We start from the raw sequence: 26208 nt of genomic DNA, 5'->3' as shown, positions 1-26208 counted from the left end.
CTGGCACTGTTCTCTTGCAATCCGTTTTCTTATTTTAGTAATTATATTATTATATGAGTAATATTACTAATATGCTACTAATTATAATTATATTACTAACATTATTATCACTTCTACTACTAAACAGTAGATTATTACTACCAGACGTCTAGTCTGCAAGCTTGTTGTGGGCAGAGAACGTGGCTACTAACGGTCCTGTATTGTACTCTCCCAAGCATTTAGTATAGTGCCCTGTGCACAGTAAGTGCTCAATAAATACCATTAATTGATAATAGTAATAGTGTGTATTAAGCACTTATTGTGTGCCGAGCGCTATATTAAGCTCTGGGAAAGAGTATACAAGTGGTTAGACATGGACCCTGTCCCCTGAGGGAGTCATAATCTATGAAAAGAGACGCATTGGGAACAAGAGAACAAAAATACATTAATACTGCATAAGGTACGTGATACAAAAAATAAAAACAAGAGTCAGTAGGGAGCTGTGGCTGGAGGAGCAGAATTATAGACTCCTCGTAATAATAATAATGATGATGATGATGATGATGATGGTATTTGTTAAGCGTTTACTATGTGCCAAGCACTGTTCTAAGCGCTGGGGCAGATACAAGGTAATCAGGTTGTCCCACGTAGGGCTCAAAGTCTTCAGATGAGGTCACTGAGGCCCAGGGAAGTGAAGGGACTTGCCCAAGGTCACACAGATGACAAGTGGCTCAGCCGGGATTAGAACCCATGACTTCTGACTCCCAAACACTATCTTTTCCTTGAACCACAAACTATTCATGAACATCTGTTATACCTATAGCAAGAACGAACTTCTTGCTTGCTGGGATTCACTTTTTGGAATGAGAAATCAACTTCCATATATTCAGGGGTTTTTTTTGTGGAGCTGCCTCAAAATAAGTTGTGCTTGATTGAACTCATTTTTTGGTTTGGGGGCTAATTCTTAACTTTTTTTTCAGTGATGTGAGAAGTTTGAGTGGAAAATGAGCACAGTTGCTTCACAAAATTGATAAATGTCTTTTGTGTTTGTGGCACTTTTCAAAAGCTGAATGTTAAAAAATATCAAAAAATTTTCTGTGGCAAATGCCTTGTTTATCCAGTTTACCAAGAATATTTGAATGGATTTTCCCTTTAGAATGGCTGAATATAAGTCTGAAGTTTGACAGTTCATGTTGCCAGTGGGCAACTTTAAAAAATTTTCTCTAGTTTTTCTACTTGATTGATGTAATACTATATGTTGGATGTCTATTTTGTTGAGTGACCTGAGCTTTCCACCCATGTGTAGGATTTGTAAAAATTTCTACAGTGATCCCGATACTCTAAAGGGGGAAAAAGAAAAGAAAAAATAATTCTGTTTGTGATACTGCCTTTTTGTGCGTGTTGTTTGTTTAACTACTTAAAATACTTGAATAAACAGGAAGCGAAATTCAGTATTTAGAAGGAAGGCAGTTTACATGGTCAACAAACATCTCTGTGATATCAAAAATACATTGCCTTTTAAATAGCACAATAACTATGTTGTGTTCATTTCCAGTTGCATTTTTGCTGTTAAAGTTTTAAGCTAATCATTATCCCACGTGTTTACCTTTTGACGTTTTGCGAAGTCGTCTAAATGTGTAGTAGGGAAAAACAGAGTGTACCCTGATGGTAATTTATATGCTTATTCCAGTCATCACTGAATTTTGAAAAGCATTCTGAAAACTTCCCGTGGGCAGAGAATCGCTATGATGTTAATCGTAGACGGCACAACTCTTCAGATGGCTTTGATTCTGGTATTGGACGTCCCAATGGAGGTAAAATTTCCTAAAGGATATCTTAAAATCTGTTTAGGTATAAACAGTGTCTGGCTGTGTCTTCTCGTCAGATCTCAGAATTCATTGTTTTTTCTTTCTTGTGGGTTAGCATACTCTTTTCAGTCAATCGTTCGGTCATATTTATTGAGCACCTTACTGTGTGCAGAGCACCGTAGTAATCGCTCGGGAGAGTACAGTGTAACGGTTGTCTCGGCCTTGGTGTGGTAGTAATAATCTTCCCTTATGACCAAAGGTAATTTTGGAAGGAAAGAAAAAAATAGTTGGCGTACACATGGCAGAAATGGTACTGAAAACGTAAATCATAGAGGAGGCTACCATGGTGGAAGTTCCCGTTCTCGTAGCAGCACTTTCCACTCTGGAAAAAACCAAGGATTGCACGAAAACAACGCCCCCAATAATGAAACCGAGAAAAAAGAAGATAAGGAAGAACGCAAAAAATTTGAGGCTGAGGATTTTGTAAGTTGCTTTGTCTCTCTAATACAAACCAGATTTCATTACTTCTGCAAGTGCATTTTTACCCATTTCGCTAAGTTACTTCATGAAATTTCATGCAGCTCCTTAAAAGGTCCTTATTTTTAGAGATCTCTTCTTAGGGATCCCACCTATGATTGTGAGTCTAAGTTTTTAAATTAGTTTTCCGAATTGTTTGGCATGCGGACACTGTACTGTTTTTCAAAGTTTTGTCCAGTTGTTAGATTAAAAACTTTTGTCTTTTTATAAAACCAGTCTTCTTTTCCTCAAATGCCAACTGTACTCTTATTAACACAGGTGTTCATTTTTCAAATAAGGCCGATGATAAACAGAGAAAAGCAGTTTTTGGTGAGAAAATGAATAATCATAATTGATATTTCCAGTCACTTTTACCTACTTTAGCTTTCTACATATACTTCCCCTTAGATTTCTGTGTGATTATCATTGAAGAAAAAAACAATTTTCCACCATTAACTTAAAGTTTAAAGGGAATATTTTAGAGGTGTCCGAGTACCTGGTATTAAATTATTCCGAAAATGGTCATTTTCAATCTGAGCCATCATTTCTAGATTTTGCAGGAGACCAGCAGCGTGACTATAGCAAGAATGATAAGCTTATCAGAAAGCAAGATTCAAGTTGCAAGTTTTGGAATTTGCTACTGAGGACAGTCCAGCTGGCCTTGGATTAAAAACTAGTTGGACAAAGCAATTTATGAAGGACTTCTGGCAAGGAGTGGGACATAGTCTCGAGTCCCAAGTTCTCTTAATCAATTCTAGTTATTGAACATTTACTGACGGTAGAACATTGTACAGAGGAGTACAATAGAATGAATAGAAATGATTTCTGACCTCAAGGATTTTTCAGTAAAGAGGAAGAAGTTAAAGGGAATATATATATATATATATACACATATACATGTATATACATATATATAGAAGTTAGTTAAGTAAGAGGGTATATATGTAAGAAAGTACTTACATGCAGAAGTGGAGCAGAAGAGCTGAACAGGTATTCTGAGGGATATAAACGAGGGGATTATAATTTAATTGGGGAGGCTTTCTGGAAGAAATTTGAAAATGGGGAGACCAGGATATAAACAGAGGGGATTAGAAATTAATTGGGGAAAGACCCCTGGAAGAAACTGGGTTTCTGAAGAGCTTTGAAAACAGGGAGAGCAGGATTCTGTCAAATTTATAGGATGAGGAATTTCAGGTGGTGGAGTAGGGATGTGAGCAAATGATCACTGTTGGTAGAGAGGAAGACAAGGTACCGTGACTATACTAGCTTGAGAGGAGCAAAGAGTACAAGCCGGAGTGTACTGGGAGAAGAGAGTGGATAAATAGGGTGGAGAGAACTAAATGACACCCTCAAAGTGAATGGTAAGGAGTTTCTGCTTGATACGGAGAGGGGTGGGTGTACCATTTTGAAGTTTTTAAGTATTTGGGAGATGTACGCAGAAAGACTTTTTAGAAAAATGATCTGGGCCAAGGGTTGGAGAGGGGAGAGACTACAGTTGGTGAAAAGGCTGATGGGGTACTCGTACTGGGATATGACAAGAACCCGGACCACCTTGGTAGCCGTTTCGATGGAGAGGAAGGGGCAGATCCTGGGAATGTTGTGGATAATAGAATAATTATGGTACTTGTTAAGCATGTACTCTGTGCCAAGCTCTCTTCTGAGCCCTGGGGTAGACACAAGTTAATCAGGTTGGACACAGTCCCTGTCCCACATGGGACTCACAGTCTTCACCCCCATTTTACAGTGGAGGCAGGTGAGACCCAGAGAAGTTAAGTGAATTGCCCAGGGTCACACAGCAGACAAGTGCTGGAGTTGAGATTAGAACCCAGGTCCTTCTGACTCTCAGGCCCGTGCTCTAGCCGCTCAGCCACGCTCTTGCTGGATGAAAAGCCGAAAAGATTTGGTAACCACCTTCCAGTGAATGTTAAATGAGAGCAAGGAGTCAGATAATGCCAAGGTTGCCAGCCTCACAGGCAGGGAGACTGGTGGATTGTATTGTGAACCGAGGCGAGAAACTTAGGTGAAGGAGATGATGTGAAAGGGTTGGATGAGATAGTTAGGATTTGAACCTCTCGAGATTGAGGTGCCAAATAGTCATCTAGAGCAATCCTGGAGGTAGGAGGAACTGTGAGATGGTAGAGAAGGAGCTGCCGGGGCTAGCAAGGTAGATTTGAGAGTCGTCTGCGTAGAAGCGGTAGCTTAAGCCATAGGAATAGAGCTCTCTGGGGGACTGAGTTTCAAGTGAGAAGTGAAGACAATCCACATCAGTCCCTTGAGAAACGCCCACAGTTTAGGAGTGAGTGATGGGGATGATGGGAGGCTGACAGAAATTCACTCCATCCTCTTTTCTACGTGAAAATTTCATTTGGAATTCAAATTATTTTTTGAGAGCAGCAAAGATTCCATTTGTTCTTTTATCAAGAAGTGTTATTACTGTTTTCACAAGCTAAGCATTTTAATGCTTCTTTTCAGCCATCTTTAAATCCTGAATATGAACGAGAACCAAACCAGAATAAATCTTTAGCGGCAGGTGTGTGGGGTAAGTGGTATTTTTTGGTGGTTTTTTTTGAGCTGTACTTTTAGTAGATAAACTGTTGAATTGCTTCAAGTTAAAAATACAGTGCAGTAAATGGGTAGAAATTCTTTCTTTCTCATTTTCGTGTACCTGTTTTCTCCAAGGCATTGTTTGAAGCAGTCTTCTTTGGTCTTAAAAAAGTCAGACTTGGTTTTTTGAAGAGAAATATTGCCTACAAAGTGTGACTTCCTGAGTAATTTGCGAAAGTTCCAACCAGCTTAAGCTTGACTGTATTGAAGTGATGACTAATTTTTGTATTTATTTCATGTAGGGGACTTAAATTTTGTGAGAACAAAAATATGTAAACTTTTTAAATGAGTGATTTGTAGTTTGCCAATTTTAACTAAACCTGAACCATATGTAACCAACATTTTGTCATTTCCCAAAGACTTGAATTTCTAAATTTATTGTATTTTAAAGGTTCATATCCTTAGATTAATAGTCCTAGTACACTTGGCATTTTAGGGAAGGGATTTTTAGTTGGAAAAATTTACCTGATAAATTAATCAGTGGTATTTAATTGAACGCTTAGTGTGTGCACAGCACGGTACAAAGTGCTTGGGAAAGTACAATATGTGGGAGTTGGTAGACATGTTCCCTGCCTACGAGGAGTTTACAGACTAGAGACGAGCTTACAGTCTAGAGGTAAATGGCATTTTATCACAGAAATTTTTGTCTGATCTAATCCTACGCCATAGTTATGGTTTTTGAAGACAACTTTTTATAGCAATCAGAGCTAAACTGACAAATAATTTAGCATTGCAGAAGAAAGAACGTTATTACGTGACGGAAAACAGTGCTTTTTAAAGACTCCAGGGGAAGTGTAATGGAATGATGGAGTTCACAATAATATCCAGTTGTCGGATTCAGCCTGCTAACGCATTAGAATAATCCAATGTGGCCTAAATATTGTAAAACAAAATCTATTCTTAACCTGATTTCAGTGTCAAACAGTGCTTCTTCTAGCTTCATCTCTGGGCATAACCAAGCAGAGGAGTGAATAGGGGTAGGTTACTCCTGTTGCTAACATCGGTGTTGTGTTGTTAGACGCCTGAAGTGACGTCTGCATTAACAGTAATATGTATGAAGAGCCCGTCACTCTGACACAACCATGCCAAGGACCATGAGGGCAGGGGCCCGGTCTGGTTCAGGAGTTGCCAAAGAAGAGGAAACTGGAACTTAGCATTGGGATTGGTGAAGAACAGGAAGATAGTTGGGAGCAAGAGGTTGGTGGGGAGTCTGGTTGGAGTTGGAAGGAAGTCTGCAGCTAAGTTTGAGAAGGAGGTTTGGTGACAATCTGTCATATTTATTGAGGGCTTACTACGTGTGTAGCCCTGGACTAAATGCTTGAGAGAATTCAGTACAACAGAGTTTGGTAGACATGTTCCCTGCCCACAGTGAGCTTACAGGCTAGACCTCTTTTGCCTATAATTGATGATTATTTTCTTATCTTACACTAATTGCACTTTAGTTTCTGTAATTTCGTTCCAACACTCTTGCACAGTTTCCTTATTTTCCTCTTTAGGATTCTGGCCCAACTTTCACTTTTTGAACCTTTTCATATACTTTTTTGGTCTTTGGAAGGTTTTGCTAACTTGGCATCTTGCTGCTTTTCTTGTCTTCCCTTTGCTCAAGTCTTCCTTGTTCCAAAACTTCCTAAACCTGGAGATTTTGTTTTTTCAAAAAGCAGTTAGCTTTCTTGGATTCCATTTAGACCTTCCTTCCATCAGGTCCTTTGCGTGTCCTCAGCCCATTCCCATTTACTTCCAGTATTTTGCTGACTCACCTCTTTCCCCTCTTTTAAGATCTTGATTATGATCCCTTACCAAAGTTTCCATCCACCTTTGAATTCCCAATCAATTCCTTCCATAGTAAGGTTCAAATCAGGGACATCTGCCTTAATCAATGCCTCAATTTTGTACAGAAGAAAATTGTCTCCAGGGTAATCCAGAAAATCTGTTTGCTGACTTGGGATTCACCGACTTGCTCTTCCAATAGATTTCTGGGAATTCATAGTCTCTTACTGTCATCTGATCTTGACCTGGAACCACTTTGTTGAGTTGACTGAAAAAGTCTTTGGCTTAAATGGCTAAAATAGACTTCTCCATCTTTCGCTTTAGCCCAGAATGTCTGTGTTTATTGGCTGCCTTTTGTTTGCTAGCAGTCTCAGTAGATATAGTTACCTTGATGTACAAGGCATGCCCTTCCTTTTCCCTTTCTCTCTTTATGGAACAGCTTACAACTTGTATCAATCAGTGGTATTCATTAAGCACTTTTACTGTGTGCACAGTAGCATAGTAAGTGCTTGGGAGAATCCTGCACAGCAGAGTTGGTAGTCACATTCCCTACCCAGTTTATCTTGCACTCTAGTCAGCAGTGGTTTCACACTATATCACATTGTTTCAAAGAAATTTCAGTAAGTTCCTAAACCAAGATGTCTGGGTTTTCCTGTTTATTTTCCATTTTCCCCGAGGGCTCCTTCTTTGGCCCTTCTTTCCTTGGCATCCTCACTGAAGTTTTTCAAGCTTCTCCTAGGGTTCAGACCACCCCTTCCCCCTAAGAGGGGACAGTTTCTTAAGTTATATGCTGAGTAGAACTGTCTCCACCCAAACTTCCCCTTTCCCGAGTGATAGCCCGGTTACTCTTCATCTCGGTTAATTTGAAAGTTTCAATTATCTAGAGAAAATATAGCTTCAATTTTAGGCATGTGAAAATTTATAAATGCACACTGTGAAATGATTTAAGTTCTCCTATTTCTGTGCCTTGGCACAGCCAGGTTCCTGTTAAATTCAGTAAAGCGGAACAAAATTGGTTGGCACTGGACAATTTTACCTATCTGACAAGATGAACTTATGCTTGTGGCACCTCTTTGTTTTCTTTTTTTGTTTTTTGAAGTTCAAGAGATCTTGTTTGGTTTTAGTCATTTTAAATGCCTTGCTGAAGGCAAAATTTATATAGAGGTTCTTTGGAAATGGATGGACAAATTGTTCTATAAAACAGATGTATTGCATTATTAAAAGTATAAACTCTCTGCCCTTTGTTTGCCCAGAATATCCTCTGAATCCTAAATCTAGAGCTCCAAGAATGCTCGTCATTAAGAAAGGGAGTACAAAAGACTTGCAGATATCTGGATTCCCGGTAGGAGGAAATCTCCACTCTCAGCCAGTTAAGAATGGGACTGGCCCAAGTGTTTATAAGGGCTTAGTCCCTAAACCTGCCGCTCCCCCTTCAAAGGTAAGTTTATGCTCTTTCTAAACTGTAAATATTCAATTGCATTCTGCGTCCGGTGAGGGAATTTTGACCAGCTAGGCCTATTTGGTGATGTAATGAACTGGACTGATTAGTTTAAGGAAAGTAACCCAGCTGTCCCAGATAAGCCATGCATAATCTTCCATTAAGGAGCAGTTCATCTCTCCCACCCCGATACTCATTGTGAATGAGGCAGTGTTTCTCCAATAAGGCCAACGGCCTTGCAAGAGAGGATCTCAAGTGGGGGGTTCGGAAGGTCAGGTGCCTAGCGTGCGTGGAGAAGATGCTAGTGAGGCCTGGTGGTCGTAGGGAAAAGTGGAACCTGACCTCCGAAAAGGGGCAGCACAGCAGAATAGTGGTCGAGGGAAATTGGTGTATGGATGTTGAACATCTCTAAATTATCCATTCCAAACTACCTCTTTCCTTTCTAGGCAGTGTAGGGCCAAGTCCAGTTTTCTCAAAGTTTGACATTTGGTCAATCTGCTAAAAATGTTCCTGTATGACTCGATACGTAACTGTTAGTTAACTGACAGTACCACTTATTTGCAGTGCAAAAGAAGGTCTATCGGGTACAGAAATAACTGCATTATCTGAAATATTTTACATAAATGCAGAAAAATGCTAGGCTTTGGACAGAATCGCCGTAGCCGTGGTTTATTCTTTAATGCTCAAGTGTTGGGTGGCGAACATATTAAAATATGAATGCAAGTACAAAATAAGGCAAAAGCAATTTCTTTTAGGTCATTTGTTACCCTTTGAAATGCCTCATTCTTTCACTGTCTTCCAAAGGACTTTCTTCTAGCTGGTAATTGCATTTTGTATTTTGTTTTATTTAGCCTATACAGTGGAAAAGCCAAACTAAAGAAAATAAGCTTGGCACTTCTTTTTCCCACGAGTCCACGTATGGCATTGGCAATTTCAATTCTTTCAAGTCAACAGCCAAGAACTTTAGTGTATCACCAAATTCTGTGAAGGAGGTACAGTAACATTTTTATCCTTTTGTGAAATACTTTGTAACTGATAGAATTAAAACCACATCATTTCACTGAATGTTAATGGGAATAAGTGGATATGAATACAAAATCCCTTGAGAGAGTCTTTTCGGGTGTTTAAAAACAGAACCGATTTATTATAAACCATTTTTGAATCTTTTCTGAATGGAAAGTCCTGCCAAACTATAATTTGTGGCAAAGGATTCGAAAAGGAAAAGAACAGTTTTATTGTTAACGTGTTTCTAGTTTTCTGAGATGTCCCACAGCCACATTTTAGGCTGGTACCTGAAAAATAGCTTAAGTGTTCAATTGGGGAAACTATATCGTTCCCCTGGTCTCTTTATTTTGTGCACTAGCTAGTAGGTATTTCTAACCCAACCATTTCTCTATGTTTTCTTTTGTTTTTTCCTCATTAGTGTAATCGCTCAAATTCCTCTTCTCCTGTTGACAAACTTGGTCAGCCTCGTCTAACCAAACTGACTCGAATGCGTACTGATAAGAAGAGTGAGTTCTTGAAAGCATTGAAAAGGGACAGAGTGGAAGAGGAGCACGAAGATGGAAGTCATGTTGGGCAGGAGAAGGTAGTTTGATTTACAAAGCATCTTGTGGCTGTGGCTTAAAAAAAAAAAAAGTTCTCTTTCGTTTTCCTACTGAATCACAGATTCCCAGAATCTCCCACCTGCCCAGAGAGGACACTGTGGCCTCACCACAGTCCTACTTATTACCTGTGGATCCCAGAGTCACCCCGTGGCGGCCCACAGTCCCTTTCAAACACTTGGTGTGCACTGTATGAAGTCTCGATGGGTGTTTATGGACTTCCTGACCATGCGTTATTTAATACGTGCATTTGCTGGGGTTTTCAGTTTCCCCTGGCTCTGATCTACCAAAATATGCGCAAGATTGCTAGCCATAGGGGTGCAATCTCTCTCACTTTGGTGACACTCTGGGTTGACTCTCTGCACCCCAGTTAGTAACGGCAATCCCCGTTCCGTTTCTCTCCCCATTCCTTGTTGTAATCCACTCCTTTCATTCAATTCATTTGGTTGTATTTATTGTGCTTACTGTGTGCAGAGCACTGTACTAAGCACTTAGTACACCCACAACACCATTCTCCCCATATTACTGGGTAAGAGAGCCCAAGAGTTTTCCAGTAACCAGCACATTCAGAATTATTCCCCCACACAGAAATTCCTGTGAAAGTGTAACAAAAGGTAAAATGAAATAATAGGCAGCGTTTCTTCAATTTTTAAGGCTTCCTACATGACTGTCTCAAGTTCCAGGCAACTATCTACTGAACAGTGATTAATTATCTATAATAACTCTAGAAAGTAGGAAGTGCGAATCCCATTTATAGTTGCCAAAACCTGTGTATATATATCTATAATTCTATTTTGATTCTATTTATATTGATGGTATTGATGCCTGTCTCCTTGTTTTGTTTTGTTGTCTGTCTCCCCGTTCTAGATTGTGAACCCGTTGTTGGGTAGGGATTGTCTCTATGTTGCCCAATTGTACTTTCCAAGCGCTTAGTACAGTGCTGTGCACACAGTAAGCGCTCAATAAATAGGATATGAATGAATGAATGAATGAACAAATTAAAATTAAGAGTTTCCTAGTCCCAAGCCACTTGCTCAGGTGAAAGAAGAAAGGTGTCTCCTTAACAAGGGTTTCTCACCACTCCATCTTCTGGGGCAGGGATTGAGGGGCGGGAGAGCCCTTTCTAGAAGACGATAGCAATCGAGACCTTGATTTAATAATAATAATAATAATGTTGGTATTTGTTAAGCGCTTACTATGTGCCGAGCACTGTTCTAAGCGCTGGGGTAGACATAGGGGAATCAGGTTGTCCCACGTGGGGCTCACAGTCTTAATCCCCATTTTACAGATGAGGGAACTGAGGCACAGAGAAGTGAAGTGACTTGCCCACAGTCACACAGCCGACAAGTGGCAGAGCTGGGATTCGAACTCATGAGCCCTGACTCCAAAGCCCGTGCTCTTTCCACTGAGCCACGCTGTGATTTCACAAGCTGTGGACAGAGAGGAGTGTGAACATTCCTTTTTTGTTTAATGCTACCAGTGCCAAGAAGTATTTGAAGTAGTCTGTAGCTTCCCCATCTTTGAAGTTTTCCTTCAAAGGAAAGTTTGGGTGTATCTCAATTTGGATAAGAATGTGTGGGAGAATTTCATGACAGCTTGAGATGAGATGACTTAGGTTTCACTTCTCCCTCTCTACCTTATTGATAATAATAATAATTGTGTATTTAAGCACCTAATATGTGCCAAGATCTCTATGAAGCACTGGGGTAGATGCAAGTTTATCAGGTCCCACATGGGGCTCACAGTATAAGTAGGAGGGAGAAAAAATATTGAATGTCCATTTTGCAGATGAGGGTACTGAAGCGCAGAGGAGTTGTGAGTCGCCCAAGGTCACACAGCAGGCAAGTGATGGATCTGGGATTAGAACTCAGATCCTCTGGCTCCCAGGCCCGTACTTTTTCCACCAGGCCACGTACTTCCCGTTGGTATCAATCTTGGCAATTTTTTCCTTGCCTATTGCTTTTAAAAACCTCACTGAGCAAAACTTGCAAATACGGGTATATTTTGTAGTAGTACTCGAAGCAAGGTTGGGTCGGTTTAGCAAGACTGTGTACAGAAAAAGACTCTTTCTGTTTTATAGATAAGATTACATTTTTTTCTGGGAACTTATCACTATGCTCACAGCTGCTTGGGGGATACGCTGATAAAGGGGTTGGAAACTCTGCAGCTCTGGCTGAGAATATGTAATTAGTATGATAATTATTCTTTCTACTAATGACATTTGTTAAGTATCACTAGGTACTAAATCCTGGAGTAAAACACCAAAAGATCAAACTAAGACACACCCCTGAATTTACAATCTAAGTAGGGGAAGACAGCAAATAGAATAATATCATTTGATTGCAGTGAAATTTTAAAATCACATAAAAATAGTATTCCTCGTCAGAGAATCTGTAGCAAGACTGGAGGTGCAGCTGCTTTTGTTCACTACCCACCCAAACAATGCTGATGGGACTGGAGAGCAAAGAAAATAAGGCAGTGGCCAAGGGCATCAGTGTGGCCTAGTGGCTAGACCACTGTGGGTCAGAAGGACCTGAGTTCTAATCCCGGCTCATCCCCTTGCTTGCTGTGTGTGTGACCCAGGGCAAGTCACTGAACTCTTCTGTGCCCGTTACCTCATCTGTAAAATGCGGATTAAGATTGTGAGTCCTGTGTGAACAAGGGACAGTGTCCAACCTGATTAGCTTGTTGGTTACAGTGCCTGGCACATAGTTAGTGCTTAGCAAATACCAAAAAAAGCGGTGCGGGGGGCATGGTTTTTGCAAGAAGGCAAGTTCCCAAAGAAAAGAATTCCAGGAAAATGAGATTTGACCAAATCATTTTCAGTTTGGCACTCTAGCTCTGAATTGATTTTAAAGAACATTTCGTTCTGCTGGAACTTGTGTTTCTATTGTACATCTTGGGGAGTGTTAGAGCAACAAAGTCTGTCTCCCAGAGAAACGGTCGTGTGCCTGGCAGTGGACATGGGGACTCTCTTACCCGTGAATGTTCCTTTGATGCGGAGTTGTGCAAGTACGCAGCCCCGAGTTCTAGGAGAAGTGGGGTGTTTTCTTGAGACAGAACTCTCATTTTAAACTGTGACCTTAAGAATTGTCATCCAAATGAGACTTTTGCCAGAATATATTTGTGAATGCGCTGCTTGTCCTGTGGCATTTCCTATTCGACCTGCTTAATACCTACTTTTGATTCTTTAAAAACAGGATGATGAGTCATTTAATTTGCATAATAGCAACAATCCTCACCACGAGAGAGACATAAACCGAAACTTTGATGAAAATGAAATTCCTCAAGAAAATGGGAATGCTTCAGTGATTTCCCAGCAGATCATTCGGTCGTCCACCTTCCCGCAAGCAGATATACTTTCAAGTTCACTCGAGGCAGAGCACAGGTTCGTATTCCTCAACGTGCATTCTCGGTCAGGATTTTCGTAGTGTACAGTAGTTCATTTGGATGGACTAGCAAACAGACTCAGAAGTGCGAATCCAAGAATCCTTGCATGTTTTATTGTTCTGTCCTTTCCCTTGTAGATCTTTGTATGCTTTGAAAGCTAGGAAGCTAGATTTAAAAAGTCACTTTGTGATGGATTAAAGAACCAATTTAATTTCTTCTTTCTTATATACTTTTTCTACTAAGAATCAGTCCTTGACCTGAAGAACAGGCTGGACTATGGATTTGGGCCAGTATCACAAAAGGTGCTTTTTAAATCATTAGCATTTTCCTCTTCCCATGTAGCTGGTGTTTCCAACCACATTAGGAGCCTCATTTGCAGTTCAGTCCAAAAGTAGAGTCGTCATTAGCTTCTGACTAGATGAGCCAAGGAAAAGCGATTCTGCCTTTTAACTGTCTGTGCCCTAAATAAGAGACCTAAGGGCACTTGTCTCTAAAATGTACTTGAACCTTAATTTCTCTGACCGTGCCTATGCCTGTTGTGCTAAGAACGTGAAAATTCAAGGCCTCCTAATTATTCCCTCCCTAGACTCTCCAGACACTCAGAGGTGCTCACCCCTCAATACTTTTCTAATAATTGAAAGGGCAGGGCTGCTGGAGTTGTGTTTAAGAATCAAGCCTGATGCAATAAATCAACTGCCGAAAAGTGTTTTGCATAGTTTCACAAAGGACTTGCAGAAGCCACAGATTTCGAAGTGAAGTAACTGAAGGATCTTTGCAGCCTGGAGAAGAGTTGCTCAGAGCAGGCATCGCGAGAGAGGAAGCTGTTGGATTGGTTGTCTTGGCTATGCTTAAGTAGCAGAATAGCTTGCTGCCCGGTCACCCTCTCCCTGGCAGCCCTGCTAGGCCTTCCCTTGGCTTATTATCGGAATCCAACCTCAGCCACTTTTATATCAGCCACACGTTTATTTGTTTCTGTACCCAGCATTTGTGAGATCACTCAATCAGTCGCTTACTATATGTAGAGTGCTGTATTTGAGCACTTACTATATGCAGAGTGCTGTATTTAGCGCTTGGGAGGGTAAAGTACAACAGAATCAGCAGACACGTTCCCTGCCCTTAACGACCTTAGAGCCTAGAAGAGGGGAGACAGACATTAATATGGTTTAATAAATAGATGAGCATATTTGGTATTTCTCTGCCTCTGCCATTAGAGTGGAAACTCCTTCTGGGCAGAGAATGTGCCTTATGCCTCCGTTCTATATAGAACGTACAGTGCACTGCTAGGCCTCCCTGGGCAGACCGTCCATGAAACCCCCAAGGAGAAACTCTGTCTTCCCTTTCCTCCTGGAAAAGGCACGTCGTGTCGTTGTAAATTTCTCCTACTGTTGTCCCAAGGATCTGTTGGCCGATATGGTTCTTATACCAGGGCATGATTTTGGTCAGGTACCCTTCTTGGGTTTCGGCGTACCCCTCCTGGGTTTTGTTTCCACCCTTCATCACTTCACATGGTGAGCACTACGCTTGAGCGAGTGCCAGTCCTTGCACATTCCAGTTCCTCTACGCCCTTTACCTGCATTGGTAACTGGCTCTGTCTCTCTGTCTGTGTGGATGGGTACAAGTGACATCCACCAGTGAAAAGTAGAGTATTTTTGTTTGTCGTTCAGAGGGGAGAGGAACTAATTTATGTGGGGTTGAAATGGATGATAGGGACAGCAAGCAATTGTTTTGTGGAGAGTATCTAAATGTTGTTCCTCATGTGGTGCTTTTCGGAATACTCTAGATTTTTTTTTATCCCTTGCAATCATTGTAGACGTGTAAGATTTCAGCATCTCAAGTTAGAACTGTTCCTAAAATACAGATTCTTTTGTAGCCATCCTGATCCACATGGATGATACCTGCCTTCAAACAGAGAATGGGTTTGATAATCCAAAGGCAAACAAGGATAGTCATCCTTTGGGCTAATATTGCTCAAAGACGGTTCTTTTGTGTTTACGTGATGTATCTATAAATAAGGAGGGTGCCTTTTTAGCCAGAGGTGCTTAGGGTACATTTTAGTTTAAGGGTGAGTGAGACGTTAAGTAGTATTGTTCGGTACTCTGCTGCCACTCACACCTGTTTTTGAGGATAATGGTTGGTATTTCTCTTCCACTGGTCGGCTTATGTATAATTCACCCTCTTTTCAAATGTATTATTTTACGCCTTCCCGCTTTTCCATATTGCTTGCGTTTGGAAAGTAAATTAGCCCAGCCTTCTAAATGAGTACAAAAATGGACATAGACCACATAGTTGTTTTTACTAGCTCACTCTCCATTTCCATTTCCATCACCCCACACTTTCCATCCTTCTCTAGCTATTTGTTTTGGACAGGCGAAAGCCTGGAATTAAATGAAATAAAGTCCGTATTTCAGATCTTTGTGTGTTGCACCAGTCAAAGACGAAAAATAAAATGCATCTCCAATGTGTCTGGAGCCACAGGGGAAGTGATTTATTGCCAAAAGATCAATTTCTCCCTGTGAAATGATAGTTGACTGTCAGCATCACATTAAAATCAACAGCACTTTTTGAGGGTCTGCTGCCTGCAGAGGGCTATTCCAGGTCGGTGTGGAGTTTCAGAACGGCGTTCAAGAACCTTAGGAATTGATGCAGCTGGAGGCAAACACAAATTCGTTCTGGGGCATAGGTGTATGTGAAGCTAGAGGGTATAACCTGATCAGCACATGGGGGATTAATATGGGAAGAGTAATAGAAGGAAGTGGGTTTTAGCTGAGTTCAAGGAAGGAAAGAATAAAAGAGAAACGGGAGTATTTAAGTGGTTGAGGTAGCATGAGCCATATTTTGGAAGTGGGGGAAGTTCAGCAGAGGAAGACATTTTATAAGTAAAAGTCAATGGTGGTATTAATTTCCACCTCGGTCTGCAAGTAGAGTGCTCTGCACATAGTAAGTGCTCAATAAATTCTATTGAATGAATTGAATGAACCGTTAAATACTGGAATCGTATTTCTCGTCCATTGTTTTCACTGACCCCCTGATTACAACTTCATTATATGAGAGATCTTGGAAAAGCAGTAGCATTTTCAGAAAGCCTCAGAACTACAAAATAGGAGGGGCAGGACGTAGTGGGCGAAGGACAGCAGAAGCACTGCTACTCTGGTTTTTTTATGTAGATCAAGTCAGTTTTCTCAAGTATTTTTATGTGACAGTTGGCCCTTCCACCAAGGCACCTGGAACAGTTGTTCCTTTTAGCCCTGGACTGTGTAACAAAGTTAACGTCAGACATTCCTTCAGCAATTTCAAGATGATTTTTCACTCCTGAGTGTAAATTCAGTAACCGTGGGAACGTCAGCATGTGGCAGCTCATCTCCAGCTGGGCACGAGCTATGCGACATCTCTTTCTCCTGCCAAGCGGGCGATCGTCTTGTACTTTTAAGTCATGACTTTTTGTGTCCTGTGTTTGTGTTTTCAGGTTGTTAAAGGAGATGGGTTGGCAGGAAGACGGTGAGAATGATGAAACATGTGCACCACTAACTGAAGATGAAATGAGGGAGTTCCAGGTCATTAGTGAACAGGTATTAACCGAGAGGCGTGAAGTCATTCACGATCGCATCTACTTGTTTGTTAACAAAGCATAACCGAAGGATAGCAGGAGGACTACTTAGTGTGATGAATTGTGACTTAGTTTTTTTTCCTATCCGAGCAGCAGGTAGGAGAGCGAGTTGAGGTTTAAGATGCGTGTGCCTTTTTCGAGTTTTTCGGAGGTAGGATCGTCAGTCACACGACTGTAAAGAATTAATAACTGTGGTCCAGCCTCGTTGATCCTTCCCATTTTCACTGTCTACTCATCAAGAAAGTTAAACTTGGTTGAAAGAGTAAAGGGAATGTTTAAGTGTTTTGTTACAATTCATATCTGACCAAGATACTAATGCAAATATATAGTTCCCTTAATGACACCTGAGCAAAATCATCTTTTGACATTAATTTAATAGTAATAGTAATGGCATCTGCTAAGTGCTTACTTTATGCCAAGCACTGTACTAAGCACTGGGGTAGATACCAGGTAATCAGGTTGTCCCAGATGGGGCTCACATTCTTAATCCCCATTCTACAGATGAGGTAACTGAGGCACAGAGAAGTGAAGTGGCTCGCCCAAGGCCACATGGCAGACGAGTGGCTGAGCTGGGATTTTTGTTTTTAATTGATAATCTCGAGTCTTATGCAAGTACAAAAACAGCTGGTCTAAATACATTCAGTCAAGCAGACGGAGTTAAAGCAGTCAATTCCACAAGGAAAGAACAGGTGTGAAAAAGAATTTGCGTCGTAATCTGAGTCAGCAGATTCGGACCCAGTGTAATTCATAGGTTAGGGATTCAGCTCTCTAATCTCCAAGACTAAACTCGAGCAGAAAGGATGGAACGTGGAGTCGGCACAGCACACAGTTTTCCAATTAAGGAGTGGAGATAGAAGGTTAGGGGAGGGAGAGTAAATTTTTGGTCCTGAGATGGAATGAAGGGTAAGAAAAATAGATGCAGAAGCAGCAGCAGCGTTTGGGAGAGTTGAGTTGCCAGAGTGCAAGGCAGCCTGAAGACGGGTTGAAGCAGATGAGGCAAAGAGAGCTCGCTTCAAGATGGGGTAGCATTCACTGGGTCCAGGAAAGTTTGAGGCTGAGGATTTATTCTGAGAGCCAGAGAAAATCCCCGAGAGTAACGGTGAGTACGTGTACGAGTCACGAGAGCGGAAGTAGACAGTTTTAGGCAGTGAACTCCCATAGGCAGACATGGCCCTGATTTTTCAGCCCTGAGGGATCTCCCGGTACACTTTTTCCAGTGACCCGCACCTCCGGCTTGGAAGGAGGCTGACAGTCGCCCACCTCTTGTCAGAATCCAAGGCTGCGGAGAAGGGAGGAAGCCGCCCGGGTCCGGTTTCTCACCCCCGAACCCCCGGCATCCTCGGTCTCTGAGCCGGGGGCCAGCCAAGTCTAGCCCCTTTCCAAACCAAAGCACGGTTTCTGCTGATGCAAGGGAGGCGGTCGGGTCCCTGACCCCCGGAGGGCTGTCAGTTGCCTTATTTCCCGACCTGTGATCCAGACACTGGCGGGTTTGGTGTAGATCAAAGATGGGGCTCCTCAGTCAGCCAGAAAGGTCAGTGATTCGAAATGAGGTGGGTCCTGTGTCTTTCGGAAAAGCCGACAGCTTGCCGGAACATGGATTCGGATGGCCTTTTTCCCACTTTGTGCTCCCTACTCCGCTAGATGAATGAATTTCTCCCTAGATGCCGATTAGACTGGTGAAGTGCAAGAGCTGTCCTAGACCACAAGGTTCCATCTAGTGGACTGCAGTTATTCACTCATTCATTCAGTGGTATCTATTGAGCGCTTACTGTGTGCAGAACACTGTGCCGAGCGCTTGGAAAGTACAGTTCGGCAACAGAGAGAATCCCTACCCAACAAGGGGCTCACAGTCCAGAAGGGGGGGAGACATCTACAGGTGGAATTCATGTCCCTCTCTCATCACCCGGCTTCAATCCAGGAAGGATACCTGTAAGATTTAGCTCAGGATCACCAGTTATTTTTTTATCAAGAAAAAAGATTCAGGACTTTGAGTGGAAATTTTCATTTTGGGTAATCCATCAGTGGTCTTTATCGAGCGCTTCCTGTGGGCGGGGCTTGGTACACAGCACTGGGCTGACGGTAAGGGTTATTTGTTTTTGAAACAAGTGGCTGGGAATTTTCAAGTTATTCACTGAGACCCCTCTCGTTTTATATTTCAGTTACAAAAAAATGGCCTCCGAAAAAATGGCATTTTGAAAAATGGCCTGATCTGTGACTTCAAATTCGGACCGTGGAAAAACAGCACTTTCAAGCCCACTATCGAGAATGACGACACAGAGACGAGCAGCAGCGACACATCCGACGACGACGACGTGTGACTTCCCTCACAGCTTTAGAAGTGTTAGCGTGATACATCTCATACCGTTCGGGGGTGAATTGTAAAAACGAAGAACTCTCATTTATGTAGTAAAATGCCCCGTTAGAAGAAGATTCTCTGGGGACTTCTTTACGAAGAGAACCAAGAATGTTGTGTTGGGCCGTGTTGAACATTACTATAATTTCTTTGTAAATGAATGTTGTAGAAATGAGGACTTTGGTTGATCCAGCGTTGACTCTCTTCATCACTGCAGCATTTCTCTGACTAGCAATGTGACGATGTAACAAATGAGATTGTTTCTCATTTAATAAAAAATGTGTCATGTTTTGCAAAGCTTCTGTCTTAAAATGTCGAGGTCTTTAAAGAAAAAAGGGCAACTTAACAAACACTGTTTCGCTTGCGGTCATATTTCTTTCTTACAATGAAAATCCTCAAGGCCACTTTGTACGCTAAAAAATGGACAATGTAGCATGTTGGCTAAAATTGGAGCAAGTGCACTAAAACTTTTTTTTTCTGAACTGAGCTGTTGTACTGTTCCCTTTTTGAAACATCATTGCTCTTTAGCCATTTGTAGTGCAGTAACTGTTAAGGAAAAGACTCTCGCCAAACTTCCTTAAGATTTCTAGATACGATCTGAAATCAAGAGCTTTCGGTAGGTTCGCCGCAAGACCCAGGATTTTCAGAGTAGATGATGAGAAAGAATATTGTGGGAAGATTTGCAGATTTTGATAAATGACTACACGTGCAGAAAAACTGACTACACTGACTGGATCTGTCCACTACCCGGAAAATAAAACTGGATTTTCAGAATGACGTCTCCTTGCCTAGCGTCTAAGGTATTAGTCTGTAAAACCCGATAGGCTTCATCCTCCTTTATTAAAGGACAAATGGAGCGTGGTCATCAGGGGAGATTGCTTTTCGAATGGAGGAGAATATTTTGAAACGTCATACTTTGTCCATAAATGTGGATTATTTTGCCATACAGATGTTTCTCTTAATTTCACATTGATTTTAAACTTTTACAGCTTTTTGTTCCTTCTCTTATTAGCTCTCTTCATCTTTTTTCCTTAGGGCTGAATGATATTCCAGTTACTGGTAGCATATCTTTTCTGAGCGTAAATATTTTAGTTGTATGGTAGTTTTTCTACCCAAGTTTTGTTTATGTACAGGTTAGTTTTTCAGGGGAAGTTTTTGTCTTCTAAAACTAAAAAGCCTGGTAGACTTTTAATTATGGAGAAATTTTTACAAAATCTTGAGGAATCGGAGAGCGAGAACACAGTGTGAAATATGCTTTATTATGTTAGGTGAGTTATCCCTGTTGAACAGATCTTCCAAAGGATATAGGTTCAGGGCTGAACTGCATTTCAAAATATCAAGTTATGGCAAGACTCGAAGAAACTCTTCAGGTTTTCTAGCTTGTTTTTAAATCTTCTATAGTGTTTCAGAGGAGAAGGCCCTAAATTCCCCTGTTAATGCCTCGCAGAGACTCACTCTCTTTAGACTAGCCCTAACCCTATTAGTTAGTGACTGAACCACATCCTGTTTGGTAGTAAATAAAAGATAGAACTGCCGTCATTGGTTTTGCCAAAGAGTTTGATTTAAAAGATCTTCAAGAATGAGATGATTATGTTATTTCAGGAATAGAAGACTCCCCCTTGCTTAACTCGGTGCCATTGCTCAAATTTGTGATTATAAAATTGTATTGTGTTCAAAGTGTTTATTGCTACATCTGCATTTTTAGAGTCACTTCTTAGCCCATAAGTCTTGGGAAATATTCCCTTGTCCCACATTATTTCTGAAGTCATCCTCAGCCCTGACTGAGGGGGGAAGGGAATATGTCTGCCTACTCTGTACTCTCCCAAGCGCTTAGTACAGGGCTCTGCACATAGTAAGCGTTCGGTGTGGCTCAGTGGAAAGAGCCTGGGCTTCGGAGTCAGAGGTCGTGAGTTCGACTCCCGGCTCTGCCACTTGGCAGCTGTGTGACTGTGGGCAAGTCACTTCACTTCTCTGTGCCTCAGTTACCTCATCTGTAAAATGGGGATTAACTGCGAGCCTCACGTGGGACAACCTGATTACCCTGTATCTCCCCCAGCGCTTAGAACCAGTGCTCTGCACATAACGCTTGACAAATACCAACATGATTAGTAAATGATGATGATCTGCGACACCAATATCCTGTGAGGACCCAGTTTGGACTTTTCTCCCCCAAAAGTCGTAGAGATTAAAGTGTGGTTTGGGGCCCAATTCTTTTGGGGTCATAGAGGCAAACCATCTAGCACATTACCCATCAATATCATTTAAGCGAATGCTATTTTGTAAACTTCCATTCACCAACTTTCAGGGGAGCCGAAGAGGATTAAGATTAGAAGAGCTGAAGAGGCCTCGGTGAGAAAATCACTACTCAGGACAGGGGAGTGGAATATTTCAAGTGCCGTGAAGGATTATAGGGTCATTGGACATCCTGGAGGAGCACTGGGCGTCTGTAGAGGAGAGCTGGTCTTTCCTCGGTGGATATGAAAAAAAAAAGTTGAGAAAAATGACCTGAATCGGTTTAGTTTTTCCCTGCACGTTCACACTGACTTGCTGCTGCTTCCGGCTATTGGTTCTGATCATGTTTTAATGTAGTGTGGTGTTCTAGAGCGCTTTTCCTTTCTTTCTCTGTACTTCCTTTCCTCTGGCCTCCCATACAGCCAACACGTCTTCACCCCCCCGTCCAGCAGGTCAGCACAGAGGAGGTCGGATGAGTATATGGTATCGTCGGCTGGCCGTGTTAGTACTTTCCCACCCGTCCGTTGGAGACCTACGCGCTCAGTGGCATAGAAGAGGGCTTCGGCTTGGGGAAGTAAAACCGGAGAGTCAAGGATGGAAGACAAGGAAATAGGACTCAACCGTGACGGTGCTGTGGGTCCCCCATTTCTGGGAGTGAAGTGGCAGAGTGACGGTGGTGTGCAAACGTTGGGGGGAAAGAGAAGAGCTGATGACATAGAGCGGAAGATCTTGATGACCTCCATTTTTTTTCCTTGCTTCCTCCGAGTGGGTGGTTTGAATCAAAAGGGACTGACTCAATGCCACAGCTTGTGGTTCACTAAATAGAATTCATAGTTGTGAAATGGGAATCAAGACTCTAGGTGTGGGGTTAGGCGAACGAGACCTTATAATTCAACAATGCCTCCGTTCTCTCTTCGAGGACGTACGGTGCTTTCTTTCCTCTTGCCGGAGAGGGTTCTTTTGTTAATGTTCTTTTAATGCTGTTTTCTTTGACATTGGAGAATACCAGAAATGCAGAGGTGGGGGTAATGTCAGCTTTCAGTTGATTGGGAATAGTAGAATCAACTCTCCTTATGCTAATAATGTGTGTGAGCGGTGTATTGTGAATTGACTGGTTAGATAGGAAGTTGGCTGAGGGAACAGTGAAAAGAAGATAGTGTTTTTTATTTTTTCAAAGTTAAAATCTGAAGAATTTCCCCCACGAAACCTGGGATGCGGCTTCTTGTAAATACTTGTATCTTGATTATGGATCTTTGAATTAGTGGATTGCTTTGCTAACCAGGACAAATTGCCCTTTCTGTGTTTCCTTTCACCATTCGCAAAATGAGTGTAGTAATATCAATCTTCTGCCCTGGAAATGCTGAAAGGGATAATACGTTTATCAAAATCTTCACAATGAGTACCCAAACTCAAAGTAGACTGCTTATCTGAAAGCAATGACTTATACATGATCGATGAAAGGCATATAGGCAAGATTACACAATAGTAGGATTTCATTTTCATCCCACTCTTGGGGATCAGTGCATATTTGTTTTTGATTCAGTGCATTTTGAATAACGTACAAAGAATGGAATTTCTGCAGAGAGGTGGGTAACCTTTTTCTCTTTTTTTTCCTTTTGAGATTATATTAAGCCCACAGTTTTGTTTGAAATAGAAAAGAACATGTAGAACAAACATGGGGAGGTGATTGTATTTTGCTTCTAAGTCGAATTACGTATTTTTTGTCTCTGAGCTCCAAAGGCAAGCCTGATTTTGATTTCTTCAATTTTGATGAGCTCTAGAAACTATCTGCCATAGTAGTAAATGACATGCTTTCCCCCACCCCTTATTCTCCTCAACTCCATGTGGTATTACGCCACTCCTGAAAACCTAAATATTAATCTTCATCACTTAGCTGTGTGACCCATCTTTTGTTTAATCAGCCTCATTTGAGCATCCATTATATAAACATTTATTTTAGTATTTGCTCATTAGGTACCAGATAATGCAGTGAAGAGATTCTATGTCCAATAACAGCATCTATTTTGGAATTTACTTTTGTATTTGTTAAGGGCTTACTATGTACAGAGCACTGTTCTAAGCGCAGGGGTAGATACAGGGTAATCAGGTTGTCCCACATGAGGTTCACGATCTTCATCCCCATTTTACAGATGAGGGAACTGAGGCACAGAGAAGTTGAGTGACTTGCCCACAGTCACACAGCTGACAAGTGGCAGAGCTGGGATTCAAACTCATGACCTCTGACTCGCAAGCCCGGGCTCTTTTCCACTGAGCCACGCTGCTTCACATCTACGCCATGTGAAGTGCGCCCATATGCATGTGGATAACACACAGGCATTACAGATAAGTCTTGTGTAAGTGACTTGTTCATCCCTTGCATACTCAATGGTGAGCTCGTCGAGGGCAGGGAATAAATCTGTTTATTGCCCTCCTCGCCCAAGTACTTAGCGCAGTGCTCCGCACACAGTAAGCGCTCGATTAATATGATTGAATGAATGAATGGTATTTATTGAGGGCTTATCGTGTGCAGAACATTGTACTAAGCGCTTGGGAGGGTAAACAAAAGGGTTCTTCACCCGCAAGGAGTTTACAGTCTGGAATACTCGGGTCAGGTGAGCACTAAAGACTGTTTGGGGGCTGCTGACTATTCTTCAGACTGGTTTAGTGAACCAAAGGGGAATTTGAAGAGGAGGTAATAATAATGTTGGTATTTGTTAAGCGTTTACTATGTGCAGAGCACTGTTCTAAGCGCCGGGGTAGATACAGGGTAATCAGGTTGTCCTGCGTGAGGCTCACAGTTAACCCCACAGATGGGGGTACTGAGGCCCAGAGAAGTGAAGTGACTCGCCCACAGTCACCCAGCTGACAAGTGGCAGAGCCGGGAGTCGAACCCATCACCTCTGACTCCGAAGCCCAAGATCTTTCCACTGAGCCCCGCTAAGACTGTTTGGGGACTGCTGACTATTGCTCAGACCGGTTTAGTGAACCAAAGGGGAATCTGGAGAGGAGGTGGTTGAGTTTTTTATCCCTCTATCTATCGCTGCGGCCTGGATCAGCCCAGCGACACACCCTGGGCTGCCGGGGCTGATTAGGGTTGCGGGGGGGGAACCCACCTCCCATCCCACCAGTCCTATGTGCTGAGACCCGACAGGACCTTCCCAGAACACAACTTTGCTGCCTGTTTTATGGAGGTAATCATAATAATTATGGCACTTTTTAAACGCTTATTGTGTGCCAAGCTCTGCTCTGACCGCTGGAGTAGATAAAAGTTAATCAGGTTGGACACAGTCCCTGTCCCCCACGGGGCTCATAGTCTTAAAAGTGCTGGGCATATAGTAGGTGCTTAATACCATCATTATTATTAATCCCCACTTTGCAGAGGAGGTAACTGAGGCCCAGAGAAGTGAAGTGACTTGCCCAAGGTCACAGCAGACAGCAGAGGTCTGTTCTGTGACTGGGAAAGTGACACGCCCAGCACAAGATCCTCAGGGGAAGGGAAGGTGGAAGAGGGCTGGAGCCGGCTGGGAAAAGGTCCATGTTGGACTATTTGATTTTCTGCCCACTCATTATTAACAGTGGTATTTACTGAGCGCTTATTATGTGCAGAGCACTGTAATAATAATAATGTTGGTATTTGTTAAGCGCTTACTATGTGCAGAGCACTGTTCCAAGCGCCGGGGTAGATACAGGGTAATCAGGTCGTCCCAGGTGAGGCTCGCAGTTAACCCCCATGTTACAGATGAGGGTACTGAGGCCCAGAGAAGTGAAGTGACTTGCCCACAGTCACCCAGCTGACAAGTGACAGAGGGAGAATTCGAACCCATGACCTCTGCCTCCCAAGCCCGGGCTCTTTCCACTGAGCCACGCTGTATCAACTGCTTGGGACGGTGCAATAAAACAGTCGGCAGACGTGGTCCCGGCCCATGATGAGCTTGCACTCTACCTGTCAGTCGGCTTTGGACTTCATGGTTCGTGTCCTTACCGCTTGGATATTTATACGTTTAAGGAGCTGACTGGGAAAATGCGCGTCTTTAGGGTGCTGATAAACATTTTTGCTGATTTTACCACCTCAATCGAATCCCTGATTCCCGAGGGCCAAGGGGAATCAACAAGGCCAGGTTGTCGGAATAAGGTAGTCAGTCACGAGCTTCAACCATTTGCTTTAGGGTGTGGGAGAGAGTCAACGTGCAACAAGTGTTATTGGAAGGAAATTTCCTTACCTTCTACCACTCTTAATTGTAATTCCGGGCAGTGCTCTTGGAGTTTTCGAACCTGAAATTTTAGAAAGGGTAGGGATGTGTGTCTGGATGTCAGTGATTAATCCAAATATTTTTATTTTGGATACATAAATGCCTCCGGAATGCCAAGTGTATTTTTGATATGATCGATTTAGGTATTCTTTTCCACATTCAGCGGTAAGAACTTTAAATCTCTGGCCACTGACAAAATTGTAAACAGCAACTTCAGAGGGAGAAAGGGAGAGAGTGTTTGTGTCCTTTGACTTGAATATTTTGCTACCGGTGGTGAGGAAACCAGGAAGGACACTGATGCAGTAATCCACCTGGGATTAATGAGGTCTTGAATTAGGGTTGTGACTCTAAGGGTGGAGAAGAAAGAGCAGATTCAGGAAATACTGTGAAGGGGAAAAAATGGGGAGAATTAACGATTGCACGTAGGGGGTGAAAAAGGACTCAAAATCGGTAATAGAGAAGCAGCGTGGCTCGGTGGAAAGAGCCCGGGCTTGGGAGTCAGAGGTCATGGGTTCGAATCCCGGCTCTGCCCCTTGTCAGCTGGGTGACTGTGGGCAAGTCACTTCACTTCTCTGGGCCTCAGTTACCCCATCTGCAAAATGGGGATGAAGACTGTGAGCCCCACGTGGGACAACCTGATTACCTTGCATCTACCCCAGCACT

At 42.3% G+C, this 26208-nt stretch overlaps 1 protein-coding gene and 1 non-coding gene across 6 annotated transcripts in view; both read left to right on the top strand.

Moving 5' to 3' along the window:
- The window catches only part of GPBP1 (GC-rich promoter binding protein 1), a 71549-nt gene extending 51712 nt beyond the window's left edge, over window positions 1-19837 (top strand). For all 5 annotated transcript variants that reach the window (XM_029073145.2, XM_029073144.2, XM_029073140.2 and 2 more), the window contains 9 exons: window positions 1670-1793; window positions 2047-2270; window positions 4776-4842; window positions 7928-8112; window positions 8964-9104; window positions 9536-9700; window positions 12917-13104; window positions 16570-16672; window positions 18870-19837. In XM_029073145.2, the coding sequence (XP_028928978.1) occupies window positions 1670-1793; window positions 2047-2270; window positions 4776-4842; window positions 7928-8112; window positions 8964-9104; window positions 9536-9700; window positions 12917-13104; window positions 16570-16672; window positions 18870-19028 (1356 nt within the window). In that variant the 3' untranslated portion in view covers window positions 19029-19837. The remainder of the gene's footprint in view (window positions 1-1669; window positions 1794-2046; window positions 2271-4775; window positions 4843-7927; window positions 8113-8963; window positions 9105-9535; window positions 9701-12916; window positions 13105-16569; window positions 16673-18869) is intronic.
- A 5368-nt stretch (window positions 19838-25205) lies between these two features.
- MIR1407 (microRNA mir-1407) lies at window positions 25206-25346 on the top strand. The gene is given in 1 exon segment (NR_034876.1): window positions 25206-25346. It is a non-coding gene; the product is annotated as a microRNA mir-1407 (primary transcript).
- The last annotated feature ends 862 nt before the right edge of the window (window positions 25347-26208 follow it).

This window comes from Ornithorhynchus anatinus, chromosome 10, assembly GCF_004115215.2.
Source record: "Ornithorhynchus anatinus isolate Pmale09 chromosome 10, mOrnAna1.pri.v4, whole genome shotgun sequence".
Classification (NCBI taxonomy): Eukaryota; Metazoa; Chordata; class Mammalia; order Monotremata; family Ornithorhynchidae; genus Ornithorhynchus; species Ornithorhynchus anatinus.
This window is presented reverse-complemented; position numbering and strand designations above follow the sequence as displayed.